General features: G+C 41.4%; 1 protein-coding gene across 5 annotated transcripts in view; it reads right to left on the bottom strand.

The window, feature by feature from the left end:
* Window positions 1-19,885, bottom strand: part of grin1b (glutamate receptor, ionotropic, N-methyl D-aspartate 1b) — a 32,361-nt gene extending 12,476 nt beyond the window's left edge. For 2 of the 5 annotated variants that reach the window (XM_072703773.1, XM_023791630.2), the window contains exons 1-13: window positions 19,352-19,885; window positions 16,605-16,739; window positions 13,954-14,130; window positions 7,568-7,630; window positions 6,812-6,909; window positions 6,048-6,169; window positions 4,992-5,166; window positions 2,933-3,077; window positions 2,477-2,563; window positions 1,651-1,786; window positions 1,358-1,485; window positions 685-849; window positions 401-519 (exon numbers count right to left, since the gene is read on the bottom strand). In XM_072703773.1, the coding sequence (XP_072559874.1) occupies window positions 401-519; window positions 685-849; window positions 1,358-1,485; window positions 1,651-1,786; window positions 2,477-2,563; window positions 2,933-3,077; window positions 4,992-5,166; window positions 6,048-6,169; window positions 6,812-6,909; window positions 7,568-7,630; window positions 13,954-14,130; window positions 16,605-16,739; window positions 19,352-19,600 (1,799 nt within the window). In that variant the 5' untranslated portion in view covers window positions 19,601-19,885. The remainder of the gene's footprint in view (window positions 1-400; window positions 520-684; window positions 850-1,357; window positions 1,486-1,650; window positions 1,787-2,476; window positions 2,564-2,932; window positions 3,078-4,991; window positions 5,167-6,047; window positions 6,170-6,811; window positions 6,910-7,567; window positions 7,631-13,953; window positions 14,131-16,604; window positions 16,740-19,351) is intronic. The other 3 variants (XM_072703775.1, XM_023791633.2, XM_023791631.2) reach the window with 2 other exon arrangements.
* Between the last annotated feature and the right edge of the window lie 1,796 nt (window positions 19,886-21,681).

Raw genomic sequence — 21,681 nt, 5'->3', positions numbered from 1 at the left:
AAAGTGTTCCAACAAAGCACCATGATGCGACGACTCCTTATTTCCACATTACCGTGACCATAAAGGATGCGTATTGTTGACAACTATAATCAGCTAACAGAGGACTGCATCACAAAGCAGGATTTCTTGCTTAGCCAGGTAGCTTGTCAGATTTAAGGTACCATTAAATGGACTTTATCTTTGTTCACTTAAACTAGACTACCTTAAATCCGACAAGTTATCCGGTTAAGCAAGAAATCCAGCTTCGAGATACAGGCAATAGGTATAGCGCAAATGTCAGGTTGCGTATAATGGGCTTTGCTTAACAGCTACAGAATGTAAATAATGTTAGAGATTAGAGGAGCAGCAACCAGACTGAAGAGGAAACAATTAGTACTTCACTATTATCGCCACACTGTACCTGAAGCGATCAAGTAGGTAGAGCATGACTGCCACAACGTGCACCGAGAGGCCCACCAGCAGCCACAGAGTGCTCTGGAAAGGCTGCATGAACGAGTCCAGGGTGCTGCGGGGGATTTCCTGAAAAATACACATTGTACATTAATGGACGGATTTATTCCGTGTGCAATATACCATTCTGTGTGCAAATATTTGCACACAAAGAACAACTGGATCAAATGGTTTGGGACATTAAATATCAGAACGCTGGAGAGAAACAGTACTTTAATGTATGCAGAATCTTACCTTCTTGACCAGGATTGTGAGGCCTTGGTACTTGAATGGTTTGGAGAACTCTATGTACTGGGCACGCTCGTTGTTTATCGTGAGCGGAGCCACAATCATGTCGGCTTGGCCCCCAAGAAGCTCTCCCATCATGCCGTTCCACTCTTTCTTGTTGCTGTTATTTACCTGGACAAAGCAATGGAGAAATATGCATTTGAATTCTTTTTACTTAATTTTCTTGTAATACGTTTCGTATTCTTACTGTTCTCTGGGACAGGACATCCCCATTTCCAGGATCCTTAACAAGCTTAGTAGTTTAATCATATTTCTTATTCACAGATTGTCAGTAATTATATTTTTTGGAATATAAACATAAGACGATGACTCATATATGCAGTAAACTACATTTAATATGATAAATAGGATTAGGGACTCAAATATTGCTTGACAGGCCAGCCTGAGAAGGATACATAATTGTACAATAAAAGGACTTTTAATCATTCTCCTTTTGCAGTGAAATGCTTTTTAATCCCTGCAAGGTTACATACTGCACTAAATAGCTTTCAAAAGGAGAGCAAATGGAGCGTATGGGAATAGCGAAACATAGCAGCCGGTATGTTTAAAGCACTCTGGCTACTGGAGACAGGTTTTAAGAGGGTGAAGGGTATGCTTGAGGTAGCCTGAAGGGGCTCACCCGCTCTTGTGTCCCAAATTTACCATCAGCCACCAAATGCACCTCATATGTGAAGTTCAAGGTCATTGCCAGCTTGATTAGTAGGTCAATGCAGAAACCATAGCAACACTGCGGCACGATTGGGCGTCCTATAATCCAAGGGACAGAAACGAAGGGTTAACAGCACCCTCAACACCTGTGCTGAAGAATGTTAATGTTTTAAATGCATGTTTGTATATGCCTGTATAGCATGACACAAAGTCACAGAACCAAGAGTCAGAGAAGCAAAATGTCACGTTCAAAATGCCTGTTACCTGGAATAGTTTCATTGGGTCCAGTACAGATGACTTTCTTTATCAAGACACCATTGACAGTGTATTCCTCCCTGCAGGTCCCATCGTGCAGGGTGGGTTTAACATACACAAAAGGTTCCTGGTGAATGGTGACTATCTACACCAAAAACACAGAAAGGCGGGTCTGTTTGTTACTCTATACGTGCCTCAAACTAACTTGGGCCTGACCACCTCATGAATTCAGCTTATGTTTAGAAACAGATTATCAGGATCGATCCCTGCCATGTCCCATTCTGTCTGTTGTTTCCCTGTTTGGCCAGCAGGTGTCACTGGTCATACTGTTCTGTTCCCTGTGTTCCCCTTGCTTTACCCCCAGTTATAGTCCTCACAGTTTAGCTGTTCCCTAGGCTGCCATGTGGCTGAATGGGATGAGCATGCGGCTGCAAACCATACATCTACGGTCGTGAGTTTGAGGCTGCCCTGTATTCCTTGTATGTGGTGTATCTGGTGTTTGTGTCCCTAGTGCTTAGGTTACATGTTTAGGTTGTATTCTCTGTATGTGTGTGTGTATGTGTGTATGTATGTATGTATGTATATATATATATATATATGCCAGTCCATGCTCTGTTCCTCTGTCACCTTTTTTGAGTTTAAATGTGCTCACATGTGTTCTTTGTTGAATGCCCCCCCCCCCCCAACACTGTAAGCCCTGTTCCAGCACTATTAGCTACCTATGAGTTTGTGGACCATCAGTTACCCCGCGTCATAACACTGATATTAAACTGCAGATATTAAACAACATGACAGCAGAGGGTGAGCCTACACCAAGTACGGCTCTGGCTTTTACCTTAAGTCGAGTAGACATTTGATAACCTCTAGGTTTCTCTGTCTCTCCTCCAGGCCAGATGATTTTCTTCTGATTGTTTAACACAACCTGCAAATCAAAGCACCAAACCACTTACAAAATATCAGTACCATGCTTAATTGTTCTATTAACTGAAACAAGCGGTGACAGGGACTAATGGTCTCTCCTACTTTGTACAGCCACGTTTGTGATTACATGATTAATTGAAAGGTCATTTAGTAATTCATGCCTTCCTTTTCATTAAGTAGGCTTCAGCCTAATTCCTAAACTGAAAAGTCTCTGAAAGGGATGTATTATTGATGAGTTTGATCTTTAATGAATTTCTTTGAATAAAAACTGTAAAACCTATGTCACCAAAAAAACACTAATGTGTCTGACTGAAAGCACAAGCTAATTGTTTAGGTAAAAACAGCAAGTTAGCCATTGAAGATTCCACACCTGGGTGCCATTGAAAAGGCCAACTTGGATGAGCCTGCTCTTCTGGTAGTTCAGAATGTTGTAGTGTGCAAATTTCCTGTCCCCATCATCATTAAACTCCACACGTCCTGTCAAACCCTCTGGAAACTTGGAAGACATCAGCACTCTAAGGCACCAGAAAGGAAAAGTTGTGTTTCTCAGTTAATCAGGATAATGAATTAAAGGGCAATGCAGTTGTAGGAACAAATTGTATGTTAGCAATTATTCGTCTTTGTAGAAACAAATACATGCCTACTTTTATAGTGCAATGACATTGCTTATATGCTTATACATTTCAACACACTCCACGGTTTCACGGGGCCAATCCAATCCATTTGGCAATTTAGTTTTCCCGTGGATTCATGCCATAACATTCAGAATACAAAAACAAGTCTCACGTCATAATTGTACGCATCACCAGCTTATTTAACATGGAAAAAATGGCTTATATTATATTATACACATACACACACACACACAAACAATGCATAAGAATGCATTCTTATAGCACAGTAGTCCATGGGTAATCTAAAAATTATTTTTAAACACACATGAAACAGACACAATAAAACAAATGCAGACAAGCATTAAGGAAAGACAAATCTGGTAAAATGAAAGCCATTGATTTTTCAGGAAAACCTTATTACTCAGCACTGGATTCCCATATCGCCAAAGGCCTTGGTCCATTCAGCTAAAGTAACACCAATTTTGGCCTGCTGGGAGCAGCAGCCAGCCCTGAGCGACTGTGCTGAAGACCTGGCACAGTGCCCCAGTCCAGAGTCTGCAGTGGTTTTTCTCTCCACATCTGCATGCTGATGCGTCTTTGTGGTTTGCATTGTTTCTTTGTTGTTTTGTTCTCCGTGTTGTTTGTCTTTAGCCCCCTACCTACCACATCACTGTTAGCCCTAGAAAGGACACACATTTCCTACACATGATCCCAATCCATATAATTTATCCATGTTTAGTACTATGTCATTATCTGTCCATCTGCAGATGTCAATTAAGACACTGATAATTATAAATTAAATTGTTTTCCAAAGGTTCTGTAGATGTTGATATAGTTGGACACCTGAAACTCATCATTTTTTGCCAATATCCGCCATTATAAAAAGCTAATGTTTAGTTAACCTTTACTTATGGTGTTCTCAAAAGAATCTCCAACACTTCTGAGAACCCTGTGCTGAGAACCCTGAGCTGAGAACCCTTAGCTGAGAACCCTGAGCTGAGAACCCTGAGTGTGATTCAGAAATTTACGTAAATGAACAAACTCGCCCAACTATATACACGTCATGAACTATACTAGCCTATATTTGCATATGTGTTTCACACCTGCGTGATGTTGCCCCCCCCCCCCCCCCATATGTTTCAGACTTTAACCAAACTGGTCTCTATTGTTTGAGAATACAACTTTGAAATTGGTTTGGTATAAATCAGATGCGAATGGGGGGTTACCCCACAGTGATCACACCGCCATTTAAACAAACATTTATACCTCAGAAAATAAAGCTGCACAAATGAAAATTTCGACAGCACAAATGTGGCACAAAGATTAACACTAGCTTGTGTAAAATCTGAAACATATGAGGGGGGGGGCAACTTCACACGGGTTTACTTGTGCATGGATAATTAATGAATCAAGAAGCAATATCATTGACAATTCCCAGTTTTGTGGGCAGTGGTGGCTTAATGGTTAGGGAAGCGCACTCGTAATTGAAAGATTGCAGGTTTGAATCCCCGACCAGCAAGGTACCACTGAGGTACTCTGAGCAAGGTACCGCCCCCAAACACTGCTCCCCGGGTGCTGAATTAGCTGCCCCCAGCTATGTCACATTGTCACATATGGGTTAAATGCAGAGGACACATTTTGTTGTTGTGTGCTGTGTGCTGTGGTGTGTCAACAATGACAATTAATCACTAAATTCAATTCAGTGCCAATCTGGTTATACTGTAAGAAAATGTCAGTAAGATTAGTTTTATTAGTTGTATTTTGGGTGTCCTGAGAGGTGGTCAATAAAATATGGGCAAACGTATTTGCCCTTACCGTTTGAAGAGCGGCCCTGTCTTCCAGATGTTGGTGTTGCCCACGCAGCCTCGTGGCGGCTCTGTGATGTTCTCTTTCTCAAAGAGCTCCTGGATGGATTGGGCTACCACGGCCACAGCATCGTTTATGTGTGCCGACTCATTCTTGCCATTGATCAACTGGAGGCCAATCAGACCTACCCCATCCACATGATATTCAAATTACTGTCACAAAATATCACTAGTGCCAGCTAGGCCTTTACACAATGAAGTTAACCAGTAAGTGTGCAAAACTAGATAGTCTTGTTGAAATCTGCTGAGATAATAAAAATTTACACAGCTTACCATTCTGTTTCAGTAACATTTCCAGAACATGCTTTGACAGAACATAGATTTTAAGTTTGTTAGTAAGTCAACATAAATTATAGCTAGAACCAGCTAGAACCATCCATCCATCCACCCACCCACACATCTATATTCTGTAACCACTTGTCCGAGACTGGAGTCTATCTTGGAGGCTACAGGCACAAGGCAGAGAACACCCCAGGACGGGGCACCAACCCATCTCAGTAGCTAAAACCACACTCACCAAATTCAAGACCACAATGTGAATACTATCAGTAGCTATGGTCAGTGAATGGCCCCAGTTTAAACAGTCAATAGCCCTTCATTTGTTACATACTTTAGGTGTATTCTGTAGCTATTATGTTTTAATACCTTATGCATGATTTTGTGTTTGTCTAATCTGTAAATTTAATGTACAGTATGTGACCTTATACAACACCTTGACCTAGGCGGATGCTTTTCGCTTCAGTCATACAACTCTATGAAAGACATAACAATGAAGATTCTACAGAATTTAAAACATAATATATATTCCTTTTCAGAGTTCATAGAAATGTCATTTTTGAGAGACATTACCATTTAACTCAGATGTGCCATTTTAGTTGACGTGATGATATCCTTCTCAAATGGAAAAAAACAGAGAATTGTCATTTCCGTGGCTTCCGGGAGTCACGGTTAGGATTAGGATTAAGGAAAAGCAGCTAACATGCCCGCAGCACTTCGAGGTACGTACCATCTGGCGCTTCACTCAGGGCCTTTCCGGACATCTCTCGCTCTCCCACCATCCAGACATAGCCAGAGCCAGTCATGTTAAGCTGCCGGGCAGCCTTGTACACAGCTGCCGCGTCTTCCTCACTACAGCCAGAAAGACGGTTTTAGGACATTTCCCCGCGTACTTGCAGGCTCCGCCGGGTCTCCGACCCACGTCACACTCAAGCCGACGAATCTCCCTGACAGGTCAATCGCTTCCGATCTTCCATATACTGGCTGAACCCATATAAACAATTTTGATAGTGTAATTTTACTATGTGCTAGAGGCGTCCCGATCCTATATTCCATACCTATTAGACGGATCGGGTATCGGCCATATGCGACCGATCAATGTCTGATACTTACTTATTTAGTTTTCGACAGCCTGTAAAAACATAGCGTTAAATCAATTTGTACAATCAATCGCACGGCAGCTCTTTCCCATTTTAGATAATTTTTTGAGACATCCAAGCTGAACGCCAACGCTGCCACTCAGTGGGTGTGAGCGCAGTGACTTCCGCCTGCTGTGACGTCACGGGCATACGCTCTTCAACACGAGGAGCGTAAGAAAATCTGACAAGAGGGGATTATCTGGGAGTATTCTACACTTTTAACAACTAGTAAAGAGGGATTTGCAATCATTGTTAAAAGCAAAAAAATAAAGTGGAAAATCCTACTAAACAAAGCACACGCAATTGTGCGAGACAACGGGAGTAATATGACAAAAACAGAACGGCCGCTGCTCACCTGGCGGAGAGGATGAAGACCCTGGCTTCCAGATCCTTGGCCTCCTTCAGCATTGCAGTGATGTTTGTGTCTTGGCTGAAGAGTAGGACTTTCTCTGCCTGTGATTGAGGTGAAAGAAATCAGTCACGTTCGCTGTTCGCGCCCTGCCTGAACCATGCTCTGCTTAGCTCTTTTGCCTTGCTTGGATCTTTATGCTTTCGGCAGAAAAATGGAAAGAGCTCCAAGAATCTCTTTAAATAAAAAAAAAAAAAAATTTAAACTTGGAAGGGGGAAAAAATTCTGCATTTTTGCATGCAAACTGAAGGTTATCAAGACTCCAAAGAAGGGCGTGCATGTTAGAGGTAGAGAGGGAGAAGAAGATCGATGCAACTGGAAATCAAAAAACGGGTGGAGGGGAGAGCTTTTTTTCCAATGGAAAAATACTTCAAAGTAAGAAATGCGGCAGAAAGGTGGAAGATAGTATTTGGGTATTTCCTGCCCTACATGGCCAAATCTCCACACTTGCAAACTTGTTGTTCTGATCGCATGCATTCCTTCACAAAAACAAAAAGGTGGGGGCATTTCTTTATTAAAATCATTTTTTCTCGCATTAAAAACAGTCTCGATTCAAATCATAAAAAAAAAGAATCTCAACATAAAAAAAAGACGTGCCATCAGGATAAGAATTTGAGGTTTGGCGCTTGACTGATTCATTGGATTCTAATTTCTACGTTCAGAGAATTGGTGGGCGGCGTGCATTGGCCATGCAAAATATACCTTGGGTCCTCGCTTGTTGTCATAGGACAGTTGGTCGAGGTTTTCATAGTTCCTGTTTTTATTCTGATGAATAATGTGCACAGAGAAAATATGCAGACACAGAAGAATATTATAAACAGTTGAAAATGGTGTGCAGTAAAGCATTCCAACAAATTTCCCATTTCCTGCTTCAAATTGGAATCCCTAACACTGGGGCTTGCAAAAACATCAAATCGGACCAGTACCTCCTGCTGCACGACATGCCTGCTCGCCCAGACACCACTTCAGGTCCCTCTTGCTGGGCACCAAACGGCAGTACATTCTTTCCCCACATCATTGTGTTTTGTTTCCTGCTTTACAGCTACGCATGCTGTTTAAAGACAATCAGCGCGGCCAGATTCGAGGTCAGTTCAGAAGGACAGGTGGCCTGTTCTTAAAGGTTGCTGGTGGCCCCACTGCTGTGTCGGTGAGCAAGGTCCTTAGAAGGAGTTGCTCCTGTGAAAGTATCCAGCGGGCAAATTCCGCGGTCGTGCGACTCAGCAGTTACAGCATCATTATAAATGATTTTTCCATTGTCAGAGTTGTGGTGCCTGTTACTCTGTTACGGAGCTAAATCTACACCAGCATTTAGCTGGACAACTTTCATCCAGCCACACATCACCAGAAACATTCCAGTATTTGAAGAAATTACAAAACATATAATCTGTTATAATTATATAAATCAACATGATTTATTTCATTCCTCACCTGCATGACAAACCTTTTAAAACCCCTTTTTACAGTCCAAGTCTGTGAATAAAAGATGCAAGCATTTCATTCTCCAAAGTGATTATGGACTGAACTGCCAAGATTTGTAAATAGTGTTTTTGATACAAACATGAAACCAATCCTTGGAAAGGTGTGCAGAGCAATATGTTGACTTTGAAAATTTTAAAGAGAATTTTATTCACTGCTTTCTGAAATTAGTTTGACGCTATTTCTGCATGGGTCTTCAGTTTTTAAAGACCACCCATAAGTATTAATCTGGATTGCAGCACACACACACACACACGTGCACGTCTGTGAGAATCCGTGTTTGCAGCAGTGTGCAGATTCGGTGTGGCCATGCATGGTTTGATGGCTGCAGTCTTGCAGATGGCGGAATACGTTTTCCTTATCACCTGATTAACACCTGAAACACCACTTATCATGGAAAGTAATGAGTTCAACAAAGCGATAAACAGCTGGGCAGAGTGAAAATAAGCAAGCCCGGCAGTACTCGGGAGCTGAAATTACATAACCCGGGTGTAGACGTCAGAATCACAAACAGAATCCAGTAAAATCAGCCACATTTCATGTGGGGCCACGTGGTTCAAAATTTCAGTACATGAAACACTACAAACAAATCTGAATCAATTCTAGTGGTGGTGCATTATTCATAAGAAGGCAGGTCACAGTGTACAGCGCGGCACGACTGTAGAATCACAGCTACCCACACAATTTGCATATCAGAGTGCATCTGCGTGCTTGATTTGAAACTAGGTGTCATATAATATAATAAAATATATAATAATATAAGGTCTTTCCATGTCTGACAAACAATACTTTCATCTGTTCTATTTAATATTTAGCCATTATGAAGTCAATTAAAGAAAGAGTAAAACAGAGGCTGCAAAACTGCATCCTTAATAAAGTTTCTTGTTGCATTGTGCACTGGCCTTGTGTTACAGGACACTCTGTCACTGGCCTTGTGTTACAGGACACTCTGTCACTGGCCTTGTGTTACAGGACACTCTGTCACTGGCCTTGTGTTACAGGACACTCTGTCACTGGCCTTGTGTTACAGGATACTCTGTCACTGGCCTTGTGCAACATTTTAACTTCTGATGGAAATTCAGCTGAGCAAAAACTGCACTAAAAATGTATTTTCCTGATGTGATATGACTCGCAGCACACCTGAATGGAGTGACCTCATTATGGTGCGATCTGCAGTTGATCACTAGTTTTCAAGCATCGCATTTCATTCTCAGAAGTGTAATTCAAGTGCAGCGCTTCACTCTTGGCTGGCAAAGAACCCCGTTTCAGTGTAGGCCACAATCAACGAAGGAGGAGCAGACTGGAGAGCCAAATGAGTGTTGTAGGAACATATTTTTCTCTGAAATAATTAAACTGAAGTACTCAGTGAAACATAATTCAGTTGAGGCAGACATACTGAACTGCAGCGACCATAGGCAGCTGTCTGAAAGCGTGACCTTGAGGATTGGGAGTGAGCCCCATGTTGCTAGGCAACAGCGAGGGAAGGTTTTCAGAAGTTGACAAGAATCATTTGAATGGAGGTTAAAGGGGCACATCAGATGTTCACCTTTACTATGGATCATGTGAACCCAGACATACAGGAACCGAAGAACGGCCAGATAAGGAAGCTACAATCTCTATATTATACAACAGGAAAAATATCTTGGAAGTGAAATTCCAGCCAAGTAATATGATTTTTGCATGTTTTCAATTTACACAAATTATTAGAATATGAATGAAATTAGTACAAAAGATGCCCCTAGCTCTTACAGATTTATAATTCTCCTTGGTACAATAAAAACATAAAGCAGCCTTTCAATGATGGTAGAATATCATTGGTACATCTAGGGAGCTGAGATCTTCAGACAGCGAACCACACATCAAAAATCATGAGTTTGCTAGTAACTAAAATATTCATCTTCCATAACCACTTATCCTGTCCCGTGTCTAAATTAAAATGCATTAAGTGTTATTCTATGTAGGTTTCAGCTATAGGAAATATTGGGGGAGAAAATGAGATATAAATGTTGGTGGTATTGCCCTAGAATTGGCAGATGCTGTGAAAAATTCGAAATATCAAGAAAGCACCGAGTCTCACATTGCAGTAAAAGTTACATTCTACCCTCTTCTCTCAGGGCTGTTAACTTTGGTCAGCTGGTTGGTGTGAGATTTTCAATTCAAGACAAGTCTGCACACTCATTTACATGTATGTAATAGTTTTATTAACTTGTAAATAGTCTGTAGGGTTTGCAAACTACCTCAATGCTTTTGATGTAGCTAATTTTAGGTTTATGATGGAATAATATACATTTGCTATGAGATTTCCTGCATGAGTGTGAACGTCTGAAAGCCTGAGTGTTACACCAGATGCAGGAGAGTTGGCAACCCTGTTCTTCGGTACCAAAAACACAGAAACCAGATCTTCCCAGGGATGGAGAGAGACTTCGAGCCACGTGTTGCTCCGACAGGGCATGCAAACGTCAGGGCAGGCAGCATGTGAGACATGCCTCTAGCGTCACATTGTGCACTGAGAGTGGAACAGGAAAGGCAGGTAAACACGTCAAAAGGCCAAGACGAGGCTGATAATAGAGTGCAGCGTACAGAGCATAGGATGTTTTAGCAGAAAACATGGGCTGCAAAAAAACATCAGGGTTAGAGGTCGTTTTCAGACGCAGACACCGTGGAGGAAAGACGTGTGAGCATGTGAAGGCCGCGCAGACCGGAATGCATGGCGGATGTGGGGCGAGCTGGAAAGAAGATGGGCTTTTTCTGTGCAGCTGAACAGCAGCCATAATCCAGAGAATCGGTTAAAATCCGTCCCAGTTCTATGCACTTAAACCACGTTAAGGCAGGACCCTGGTTAGGATCGAGGCTCTCATATGGTCCTTCTCATTGTGTTTGTAAACACTCCTTTCTGACTGGTTCACTTACGACAGGAGTAGCAGATTTAAACAGGCTTGACACCTACAGATTCCTTCTGCATGCACTACAAAACACAGCTTACAACATCCTCTCAAATTCACCAGCCCTAGAAGTCACATGTGCATTCTTACTTCTACATTGTAGGACTACTCATTAAGTTTGTATCACGGCTCAGCTAGGGAATGACTCATAATCCATCAGAATTATAGTCTAATATATTATACATAATCCATTAAAATCTTGCATCAGTAGCTTTGCCTTTGAAGGTATGACAGAGAAATATAATACTTATCAGGATGACATGGTCCAGAAAATTCACTCATGAAGAACGGCAAAAAAAACATGCAGTAAGAAATGCAGCAATAAATCACTCACACGTACGGTGTTTTCTCAAGGTGCCATACAGAATTTGTTGTTGCACAGATACATACAGATAGATTTTACACTACACATATATATATTGCCCATTCATTTTCAAACCATTTATCTACATGGTTGTGGTGAACGTTACGCCCGTCTCAGAAATCACAGGGCACAAAGCAGAGGATTACAGGGTAAATATATGTATCAGCACAATGTAAGAGCCGTTCTGTATGCATGACAGAAACCGCGGAGTTTATTCCATGTTCATGTATCCACATCTGCATTTTTTCCCTCCATTCTTAGCATGCATTAGCAAACCTGCAACTCTCAGCAGTCACAGACGTAACACGCATTTGCTCCTATATCTTTTCAATTCATTGCATATAGATTTTCAGATCCATGTAAGCCCACACATAGACAAAGTCAAGTCAAATCATCAAAATGTGTTGAATGAAAACATTCAGCATTTTGCAGAATACATTAATATATGACTAAGAACACGGCTATAGACATATGTTTATAAACACTAATGAAGACTGTCCCATATTATCCTGATTACCTTATTAACATTCCAACCATTCAAATGACCAAATTCAACCATTTATCATTCAAATGAAACAAAATTCAAATTATGAAAATAGGGTTTCATGTTTCCTTTATCTCTAGAAAGTACTTATACTTATTATTTTTGATTGAACCAGAGGATTTAAAAACAAATCAACACTGAAAATTTGCTGTTATCTCCTGCCGTATTAAACTGCTTTTTCACTAAGTAGACTCATGTCACTTGTAAACATCATGCAATAACTGCAAGCCCAAAACAACTGAAAAAGGAAAGCAACACCTTCATTATTCCATATGACAAAATAAATGTTCTGGCCATTTATGACATGCAAGTTAGCCACAGGGATAACAAACATGTATCCTGGATAGGGACGATTCAACAAATTGACATCAAGGGAAAATCAATAGGACCTAACTGTCAGAGATGTTCAAAATATCCTGACAAGCCTTCCAAACATCCACCCATCCAAAGACCTTTCAATGGCTTATCCAAGTCAGGACTGAGGGACCGTACAAACAACCAAGCATAAAAACTGAAGTATGTGGGCTTAGTATCCAAATACTAAACCAAAAACCAATAAAAAACACAGCCTAAGCTAAAATCCATTCCAATGTACATATGAGGTCTGCGCTCCCCTGGTCGCTCTCCCGCTGACCTTTTGGTTTGTGTTTTCCTGTTACAGTTCAGTTAGTATTGACAAGCGCCAGCGGTCATGATTAATCATGACTGATATGATTGGTACTGGCAGCAACCGTTCATTTTAATACCCTTGCATTTCACCTTCACAGGCTCACAATAGGCACAAGTATTGCGAGAAAGCATGACCCTTCCAAAAATCTCAACAGTATTCCTGTTCCGTAACCACGTACGGAGCTTGGAACCCATCCCAGAAAGCAAAGGGCACACGGCACACCCTGGGTAGGATGCCAGACCGCCGGAGTACACACATCTTTCATACCATACTGCAGGAGGAGACCCACATAGACATGCGGAGAACGTGGAGAACAAACCATGTGCATAAATCCAAAAGCAAGAAGAGAACCCATGAGAACCCCCACTTGTACTATCATTTGCACCGAAAGATTTGTCGTTTTTACAAGCTGTGCCTTTATGCTGCCTTTTAATTGTAAAATATGAAAGTTCTTTAAATGTCTCACCTCATTTAATCACAGACACACTTCCACTAAAGAGAAACATACCTTCTACCCAGTCATCCACCACAAGACTGCCCAAACACCTTCCATAACATGCCGATACAAAGTATGCATAATATATACACACTAATTGGTACCATTTAGTGATTAATAGTACGGAAGAAATATCTTTCAACCAGTAATGGCCACTAATCCAAAATTTGCTCAATTGTTTCAAATTTGAAATGAAGGCTGAAAAGCACACCATGGATCGCATCAAAGGAGGGTTAGGGAGTTCCTCAGATTTGGAAGCCATTGATTTTTTGCACAGCCCCAGGTTAAGTGCGTCATTTTGCTCCCGTTGTGGATTGACACATAGGAGAATTTGGACAATGGCTAAAGGAACGTGAGATGGATAGAGAGTACAAAAGTCTCGTCAGATAGCCACTTAAGACGTGTTGATGTCTTTAGCATAGGAAATGTCTGCCAGTGTTACAAATGGAGAGAGATGTGTTAACATAACAGAAAAGAAAACAGTTATATACATAAAAGACCTTTGCGATATTAAATACAAATTACACATATACATGCACGCGCGCGCACACAGGAACACGCTGAAAGCCTGCGGCCCCAGACCTTGGCTGTCTCACCTTGGTTTCCCTCTCTTCCAGCAGCGTCTCCAGCCTCTTCTGGGCGGCGCGGCCCTCGTGGTCATCGCTCACGATCAGGATGATGTGGCTCCAGCGGAACTCGCGCATCAGGTCGAACCACACGTTGGCTTGGTGGGAGTAGGGAGGCACCGTGCGCAGGAAGGAGAGGTGGATGCTCTGGAGGAGGGAGAACCGGGAGGCATCAGGAACTTTACCTCGACCGCGTGAACTTCGTGGCAAGCGGCACAATCAAGAGCGTGAAGCGTAATTTAAAAAGAAGCTGGATCCTGCTGACCATGTGTTCAGGTAACGTCACGCCATCTAAGACCTCAGGTTGAAGTGCATGGAATCACCAGTCCCCTCAACATTAATGGTTCTGTTCAGGTTCCTGGTTGCGTGCACCCGTCCTGCATTACCAGTCAGATACACCCACGGGACTCTCACCTTATTGCAAAGTCTCATCTCTCCTCCCTGAGTTGCAATCTGAGAGAGGGTTTTGATTTTGGATTCTCTGGTGTATGACCCTTGGCTGGATTTCTCGTTTTTCGATTCTGGATTTCTCCCCAACACTCGGCCTGCGCCCGACCTATCTTTGTGTGGCTATCTACTCTTTGATCTTGGAATAGTTATTTGCCTTTCGGAATAAATATCCACAACCGACAAGCTTCTTGTCTCTGTGACAGGTAACATCTTCACATCAAAGATACAAGGTGCTTAATTACAGTCACAATAAACAGCTTGCTGTATAGCGGGAGAGAGCCCTAGCTGAGCAGAACCAGATCAGTCACACATATCTTAGCAAAAGGATAAAGCCAAAGCGGGAAGAGCTAAAGTTAAACACAGACTTTTGCACTAGGGGTGGCGTGGTGGAGCAGTGATCAGTACTGTTGCCTCCCACCTCAGGGACTGAGGTCCAAGTCTCTGTCATGGTTCTATGTGTGTGGAGTATGTATGGTGTCCCATTACATCATAGACTTTTCTCCAGTTTCCTCCCACATGCTGATGTGAATTAGAGTCGCCGAACTGTCCATAGGTATGAATGGTGTGCGATGGGATGGTGTCCCATCCAGGCTTTTTCTCTGTCTTGCATCCCTATCTTTTGGGCTCCAGACCACCTGCAACCCCAAACAGGAGAAGCAGGTGCTGGAAATGGGTGGAAATGGGTGGGTGGATCTTTGGCACTGTTGCAAAGATATGTGCTTGTTTTTTAAAATAACATCAATTTACATATAAAGTAGCATGGACAGTAATAACGGGGTTAAAACAATTAGGCTTTTAGATATTTCCTTTTTAGTCATTAAAAATATTAAAGCTTGATAAATTTGATCCTACCTGTTCATATTAAGGTCTTAACATAAGAAGTCGTGGCTTAAAAATGGTTTGGATTATCTGGCAACTGAAGAGTCCCTTCAACTGAAATGAAACTCAGTTTGTACCATTCTATTTTTAATGTGTAACTCAAAGAAATGGTGCGTGAAATAATCACATAAGTCAGGTCATAAATGAAGTTAGATATGCAGAACACAGTTAAGCTTATGACGCAAGTCCCTCAGACAGCCACATACATCTTGTGCTGCTTGCCAGCCACAGAAAGGGCAATTTTTCTAGAATCCCCAGGCATGTGACAAAAAGCCCCCATGGAGACACGTGATTGTTTGGTCATCTGTATTTAAAATGGCCTTTTATTAGGGGCGAACAGTGATGGCTGGTTAATTATCGTTACGCATTTAGGCGGTGCATCACTGACAAGGATCTGGGGACTGAGTATGTTTCATTTGGAATCCAGTTCAATGTGGCATCAGCCTGAAGGAAAAAAGGGGAAGGAATCCTTAATGAAGATTCTGAAATACACAGACCGCTGTTCACAGGTGTGGCACAACGGCGCCATATCATTAAAAAGAGCTGGAGGCTTGTTGACAGAGTGCGTTGCTACTACAGGCCTGTGTTGCTATGCAAGAACTCCATTGCTGCCATTTTCTTTAGAGTGAGGCCAGTGGATGACACACGGGGATGGCTGATGACGCGTTTGCTGTGAGCTGGGACGTCGTCTCTTAACTCCTCCCGCATGTGCACATTCCGTTGTCAATGAGGCTCTCCAACTTACCCGTGTACCTGTATCTGAGTTTGAGTAATTTCTCTGGTTTCAGAATGACTTTGCATTTCATTGGCTGACCACGTAGTATGCTGGTTCCCATTACAGTGTACCATGGGATGCTCATCTCCCATGTAAAATAATCAAGGGCGTAACTTTGGCTGGAACATTGGGGGGGTTGAGGTCTCCACCCATTATGGGGGAAACATGATTATTGGGGGGGTTGTATTAGCTGGTTTTGATTTATTGGGGGGGCTACAACCCCCCCCCCATCCCCCCCATAATTTACGCCCATGAAAATAATCATCCCAACATCCAGTACATCCATTTCAGGACAGCCATGCTCAAGAAGAATGTAAAAATAGATTGAGTTACCCATGCTGGGTGCCTCTCCAAATCAATGTACCTCAATTTGTGACAGTGCCTGTAAATCAACACCCTCACCCATCCGACATCTACTAACTGATGAGCAACCTCTGGAAAACAACGGCATGTTATCCCTTCAGGGATATGTTGGACCTTTCTCCAGTGAGCATGTGCCAGCCAGGTTTTAGCTCACCTTGTCGGAATAAATGGACATTCGAGTTGTGAGCCCCATCACTGGGATGCGGTAGAAGCCGGCAGTGTAAGACACAGGCGTGGGGGTCAGGTGGTCGTTGGACTGCGGTGGATGGCTTACGAGGATCGCATACACCTGTGGATAAAAAGGCCACGTGAGAGATGGATTTGAGGATTCAAGGGCTAGATTTCAAGGTGACTGATCATGTAGGCAAAAAGAACAAAACAATAATAGCTGCAGCACTACAAAAGAAAAGCGTAGGATACAACACTCCACTATTGCAATGTGACACAATAATTACTCATGCTACTAATGTGTGTGGGGTCAGTGCTGATTTGCTGAAGCTCCCTGCAATAGGTGTTTCATTTAAATAAAGGCTCTCATTGTGTCCCCTTTATATCTCCTTATTGCTTTTGAAACAGTAGTAAGTCCACATTAATATGAAATTCAAAGTTAACGGTGTCCCTCAGATAATCTCAGCTTCTAAGCACCAAAAGCGATTGAATGGCCCTCTGGTGCGGCAGCAGGGATGACCGACATCGACACAGAGCCTGGGAAGCCTCATGAACCATTTCACTTCATAACTCCTGTGCCCTCCTGCAGCCACTTATTAACCCATTATACTGAGTTGGGTTAATTAATTTGAAATGAAGCCAGATCACGTGCAGCACCCCTCCCTTCCAAAACAATCTAAAACAGGTTTTAATGGTGGGTTTTTCTACTGCCTGTGAGAGAAAAATCCACATGCCATTTTGGCATGGGCCCCAGCAATTTGTAATGACAGATACAGAAAAAAAACACGCTTTTGCTTGGATTATATCTATTTTTAATGTGATATTTATTAGGAAGTGTACTGGGTTTTACATGTATAAACAGAAAGTATCAATTAAATATTACCTTATACAACAATTTTCTTCTGTGAATGAACATTTAAGAAAGAATACTGTATTTTAGAAATAAAATTATTTCTGGAACGTTTAAGAAATGTTATGATAAAGAATTTATTCTAATCTAAAATGATTAGAAACTGATTTTATTAAATAATGAACTATTAGTTATATTAATTTGGTTGATAATGGGCCTTATCTCTTCTTTGGCTTTTATAATTGATTTTTCTTATGCTCTTTATATATTTATATATCTATATATGGTTTGATGACTTCTCACTGAATATGAGATAAAATGTGATATTCGTGGTAAATCCAAAATAAAATAAAAAGATTCAGGAAATCGAGTAGAATTTGTTTCGAAGTATTTGGCAAGCTATTTAAAACTGAGTATGTCTTTCATAGATTATTTCTGCCATAATATTCTAGACCCCCGAATTCATCCAGAATTTTAATTATGTCAGTTGCGTAGTTCCCTCTCCTATAGATTTACATTTGCAATTCATTATTAACCCTACGCTTTTCCCCAAGATGGCTTATTTCATAGCGGTAACAATAATGCTGGCATTCGAGAGACGTTATTGATGAAACTACTGACACCAGTGAAATCAGATAATCATATTACTACACATCATACTCTGACCTGTCAGTCCTTTGGTTCGCATTTGCTGAAAACTGCTGCTTTAAATTGCGGACATTCCAGGTGTCCTAGATGTTTCAATGAAGACTCTGTTGCATTCAAACTACGGATGAATGGCACAAGCGAATGCAATGCTACAATTTCCTAATAATAATGAAAATTTACAAGAAAATGGTCGCCTAGCAAACTGTTACCTTTTCATCCTGAGCAATCAATGTATTGTCTCTCCTCATCGTGGAAATATTTTTGTTCGATTTATTTTCGACTGTCGGCATTATATAATGGTATACTTTTTTAAAATGGTGTGCTCACAAAAGTAGTTTGAGGATAATTACAATTAGCCTATATTTATACCTTTCCGTTTTATTATGAGAAATGTATTGGCGGAATTGGGTACCTCGCCTGTTCTACAACAGTATATAGCCTAATATAATTTCTTAATGAACAATTCCGAGGAAACCAAGAAGCCGGTCACAAACAAACCTCAAGTAAATACAGTCAGGGACTGGGAGTGCAGGGGATCATAAGGGGTTTGCAATGACACGCATATATACGATATGTACACCAATGTGTATAACGCCAGTACATTATTCTTTCGTTAAACAATTCTATACAGCTCTTTGAGTTTTTAATTCAGAAAAATAAACTGCATTTTTAACCCATCATCTGTCATAAGTGCATTTTTTTCAAGCTGTCAGGTCGCGCCACCACGGGATTAAAACCCCCGCTGCTGATTTCAGGAACTGAAATATTTATTGAACGAAACAAATGCGGTTGGTGAATAAACTAATGTGAAGTCCAGAAATAATGTCTATATACGAGATTTATTACGACACTTGATTGAATTAATGATAAATTTATTATCGATATATGATTTAATTGTTTCTTGCCATGTTTCATTGCCACGAAACCGGTTTTTAATCAAATGGCAATCTTGAACAAAAAAATTCTTTAATCTTGCCATATAGGCTATGCTAGACAAAATCTCGTCGCGTATAAATCAATAAAACATCATTAAAATGGCAGCTTCTCCAATTCGTTTGAAACAATGTTTATCGCAACAAATTAGTTTACCTGATGACATGTCTGCTTAAGCCATGCCGCTAATGTTTTATGGCCTCGCATTGGAACATACAGTATGCATTGCTTGGAGAGATACACATTTAACTTCAGAAGAGAAATTTTTTGTTTGTTCAAGCAGAGACCTCTGACTTAGTTACCTGGTTGGAGATGAGGTCTTCACAGACGGAAAGTGCCATCTGAATTGCGTTGGGTTTGTGGGTGACAGAGATGGCGTTCATCTTGAACTTATCTTTTCCGTAGAGCTGGTTGGCTTGGGAGACCGCGTCCTTGAACACCTGCTCGTACCTCTTCTGACTCAGGACAGCACCGATATTTACTATCTTCGGCTCGCAACCGCCCCGTGCACAGGAGCAAGAGAAAAACACCGCCAACAAATAAAGGCGCATCTTGTAGATGAGGGAACGGCGCTGAGGTCTCGGGGTTTTGTCTGTTCCTGTTGCAAGTGCGCTGGTTTGTTGGCGTGTTAGGCAACGCAATTCAGCCTGGTGTTCACTGACCACCCCTCCAGTTCCTAACGAAGAGCTGTATTGCCAGAATGTGAAAGAATCAACATGTACTGCGAAGGAATGTCTACACTTGTTTAACCTGACCTGCTGTTTGCAAGTAAACACATATTCTGACCATTTAGATCTTTCACATTTCCCCCTCCGGTATCGTGATTGCCTCTTTCCTTATCAGACGTAGATCTTCCATTCTGGTTGTACACATAATCGGTCTTGTCCGCGTACTCGCAGGTTGTGCCTGGAGAGCACGGGCTCTGTCCAGTCTTCTGGTGGGATGCGATGCCAGTGACCTGATGCTCGGTATGAGCTGCTGTCCACGGTGCTGAGAGCCGTGCCCGCGCGACAGTGCGCGCGCCCGTACAGCGTCTGCCTGGTATCGATTTCGTCTTTTTCTACAACGATCTTGCAATAATGGAAATTAAACTTGCGAAATATTTACGAAATATTCTGTCAGTTTTGCTGTAATGAAAACAACTGCTTTCTAGTTTTTACCAGATATATTTAAAGATAGCCGGTTACCCGATGCGATTTCATCCATGTAAATTTATTAGATTCTGATTAACATTCCGTTTTGAAAATGACAGGCGCATGTCAATATATAGGTTTTAGCAGAACAAATTATAAATATATCTACTGTGAAAAACAAAAAGCACGTCAGATCTAATTCATAATGTTTGTTATCAAAGTTAGTTCTGTCAATGCGTGTGATCGTGGCATCCTTCACAACCATGTAGAAATGCATAAGCGATTATTATATTACATTGACTGTGTGGCTGTACAAAATGAAACGTACATTGTTAAACATCTCAAGCAAAACAACATACAACTGTTCATCTCTTTATCAAAAACACCGAACAAACACATTGCTCTCTTCCAGAAATCCACAGAAGCACAATGCTGAGAGCACGGGGGAATGAGATGGAGAGGGGAATTCAACTAGACCCTGGTTACCAAGGAAACAAGCATCTCAGGCTGTAAGATTAAGCTAGGTTTTAACGATTTTATACCCAACATCCAGGATTTTCAAAAATCACAGCATGGAATTATAAACACTAAAAAAAACTTTTTTGTATTTACAAATTTTGTATTTAGCAAACAAACAAACAAGTTCCATGATAACGTTTGTAAAAATCTTAGCACAAATTTTAAAAAGGAAAAAAATACAAGACATTTTGAACCATCCTTTGCAAACGTGCGAATATGTAACTTAAAATAACAGTCCTGAAAACCATAATGCATATCGGTGCATGTTCAACTGCTCGTGTTTATTTATACAAGGCGCATTCATAGGCAACTGCTGCCACAGATGGCATGTGCAGTCATGCTGACCAGATCAGCGAAGACCTGGACCCCAGCCTGCTAGAGCACGTACAGTCAAAAATACCTGACATCACGTCCAATAGCTGTATTTCCGGCCCCTCCCCACCACCGAGAAGCAGTAACACACACTCAGCACACTGAGCTCACAAAATGATTCTTCATTTTAAGTATTTCATTAACGTGATGTTGGCAAGTATTCATATCTGTTTTTAATCTGAATAAATCCGACAAAAATACATTACAAGCAAAAATACATGTACCTTGATTCAACCCTAATACTCTCATTTTTTGACGCTTTTCACATTAGCCCTTTCAGCTACTTCAGAATTGCACTACCAATCCAAAGTAAAAAGTTGCAACAACTTGAAAACTTACAGCAACTTACCACGGGCCATACAGATATGGATTAACAAGATCTAATTTCTTCGTACTATATAATCGCAGTGCCATTGAGACTTCACTTAATCAGAGCATTGAATGCAAGGCAGGCCACCCCCTCAGATGCTAAGTTAAACAATGGGATCATTAGGAAGCAGAAGTAAATCCACGGAATCAAGTACGCCAAGATGTGAAATCATGCAAATAAAAACAAAGCCGACCAGTGGTACTGTAAAACGCTCCAGGCTGTTATAAATAATGCTGGG

This window comes from Paramormyrops kingsleyae, chromosome 2, assembly GCF_048594095.1.
Source record: "Paramormyrops kingsleyae isolate MSU_618 chromosome 2, PKINGS_0.4, whole genome shotgun sequence".
Taxonomy (NCBI): Eukaryota; Metazoa; Chordata; class Actinopteri; order Osteoglossiformes; family Mormyridae; genus Paramormyrops; species Paramormyrops kingsleyae.
This window is presented reverse-complemented; position numbering and strand designations above follow the sequence as displayed.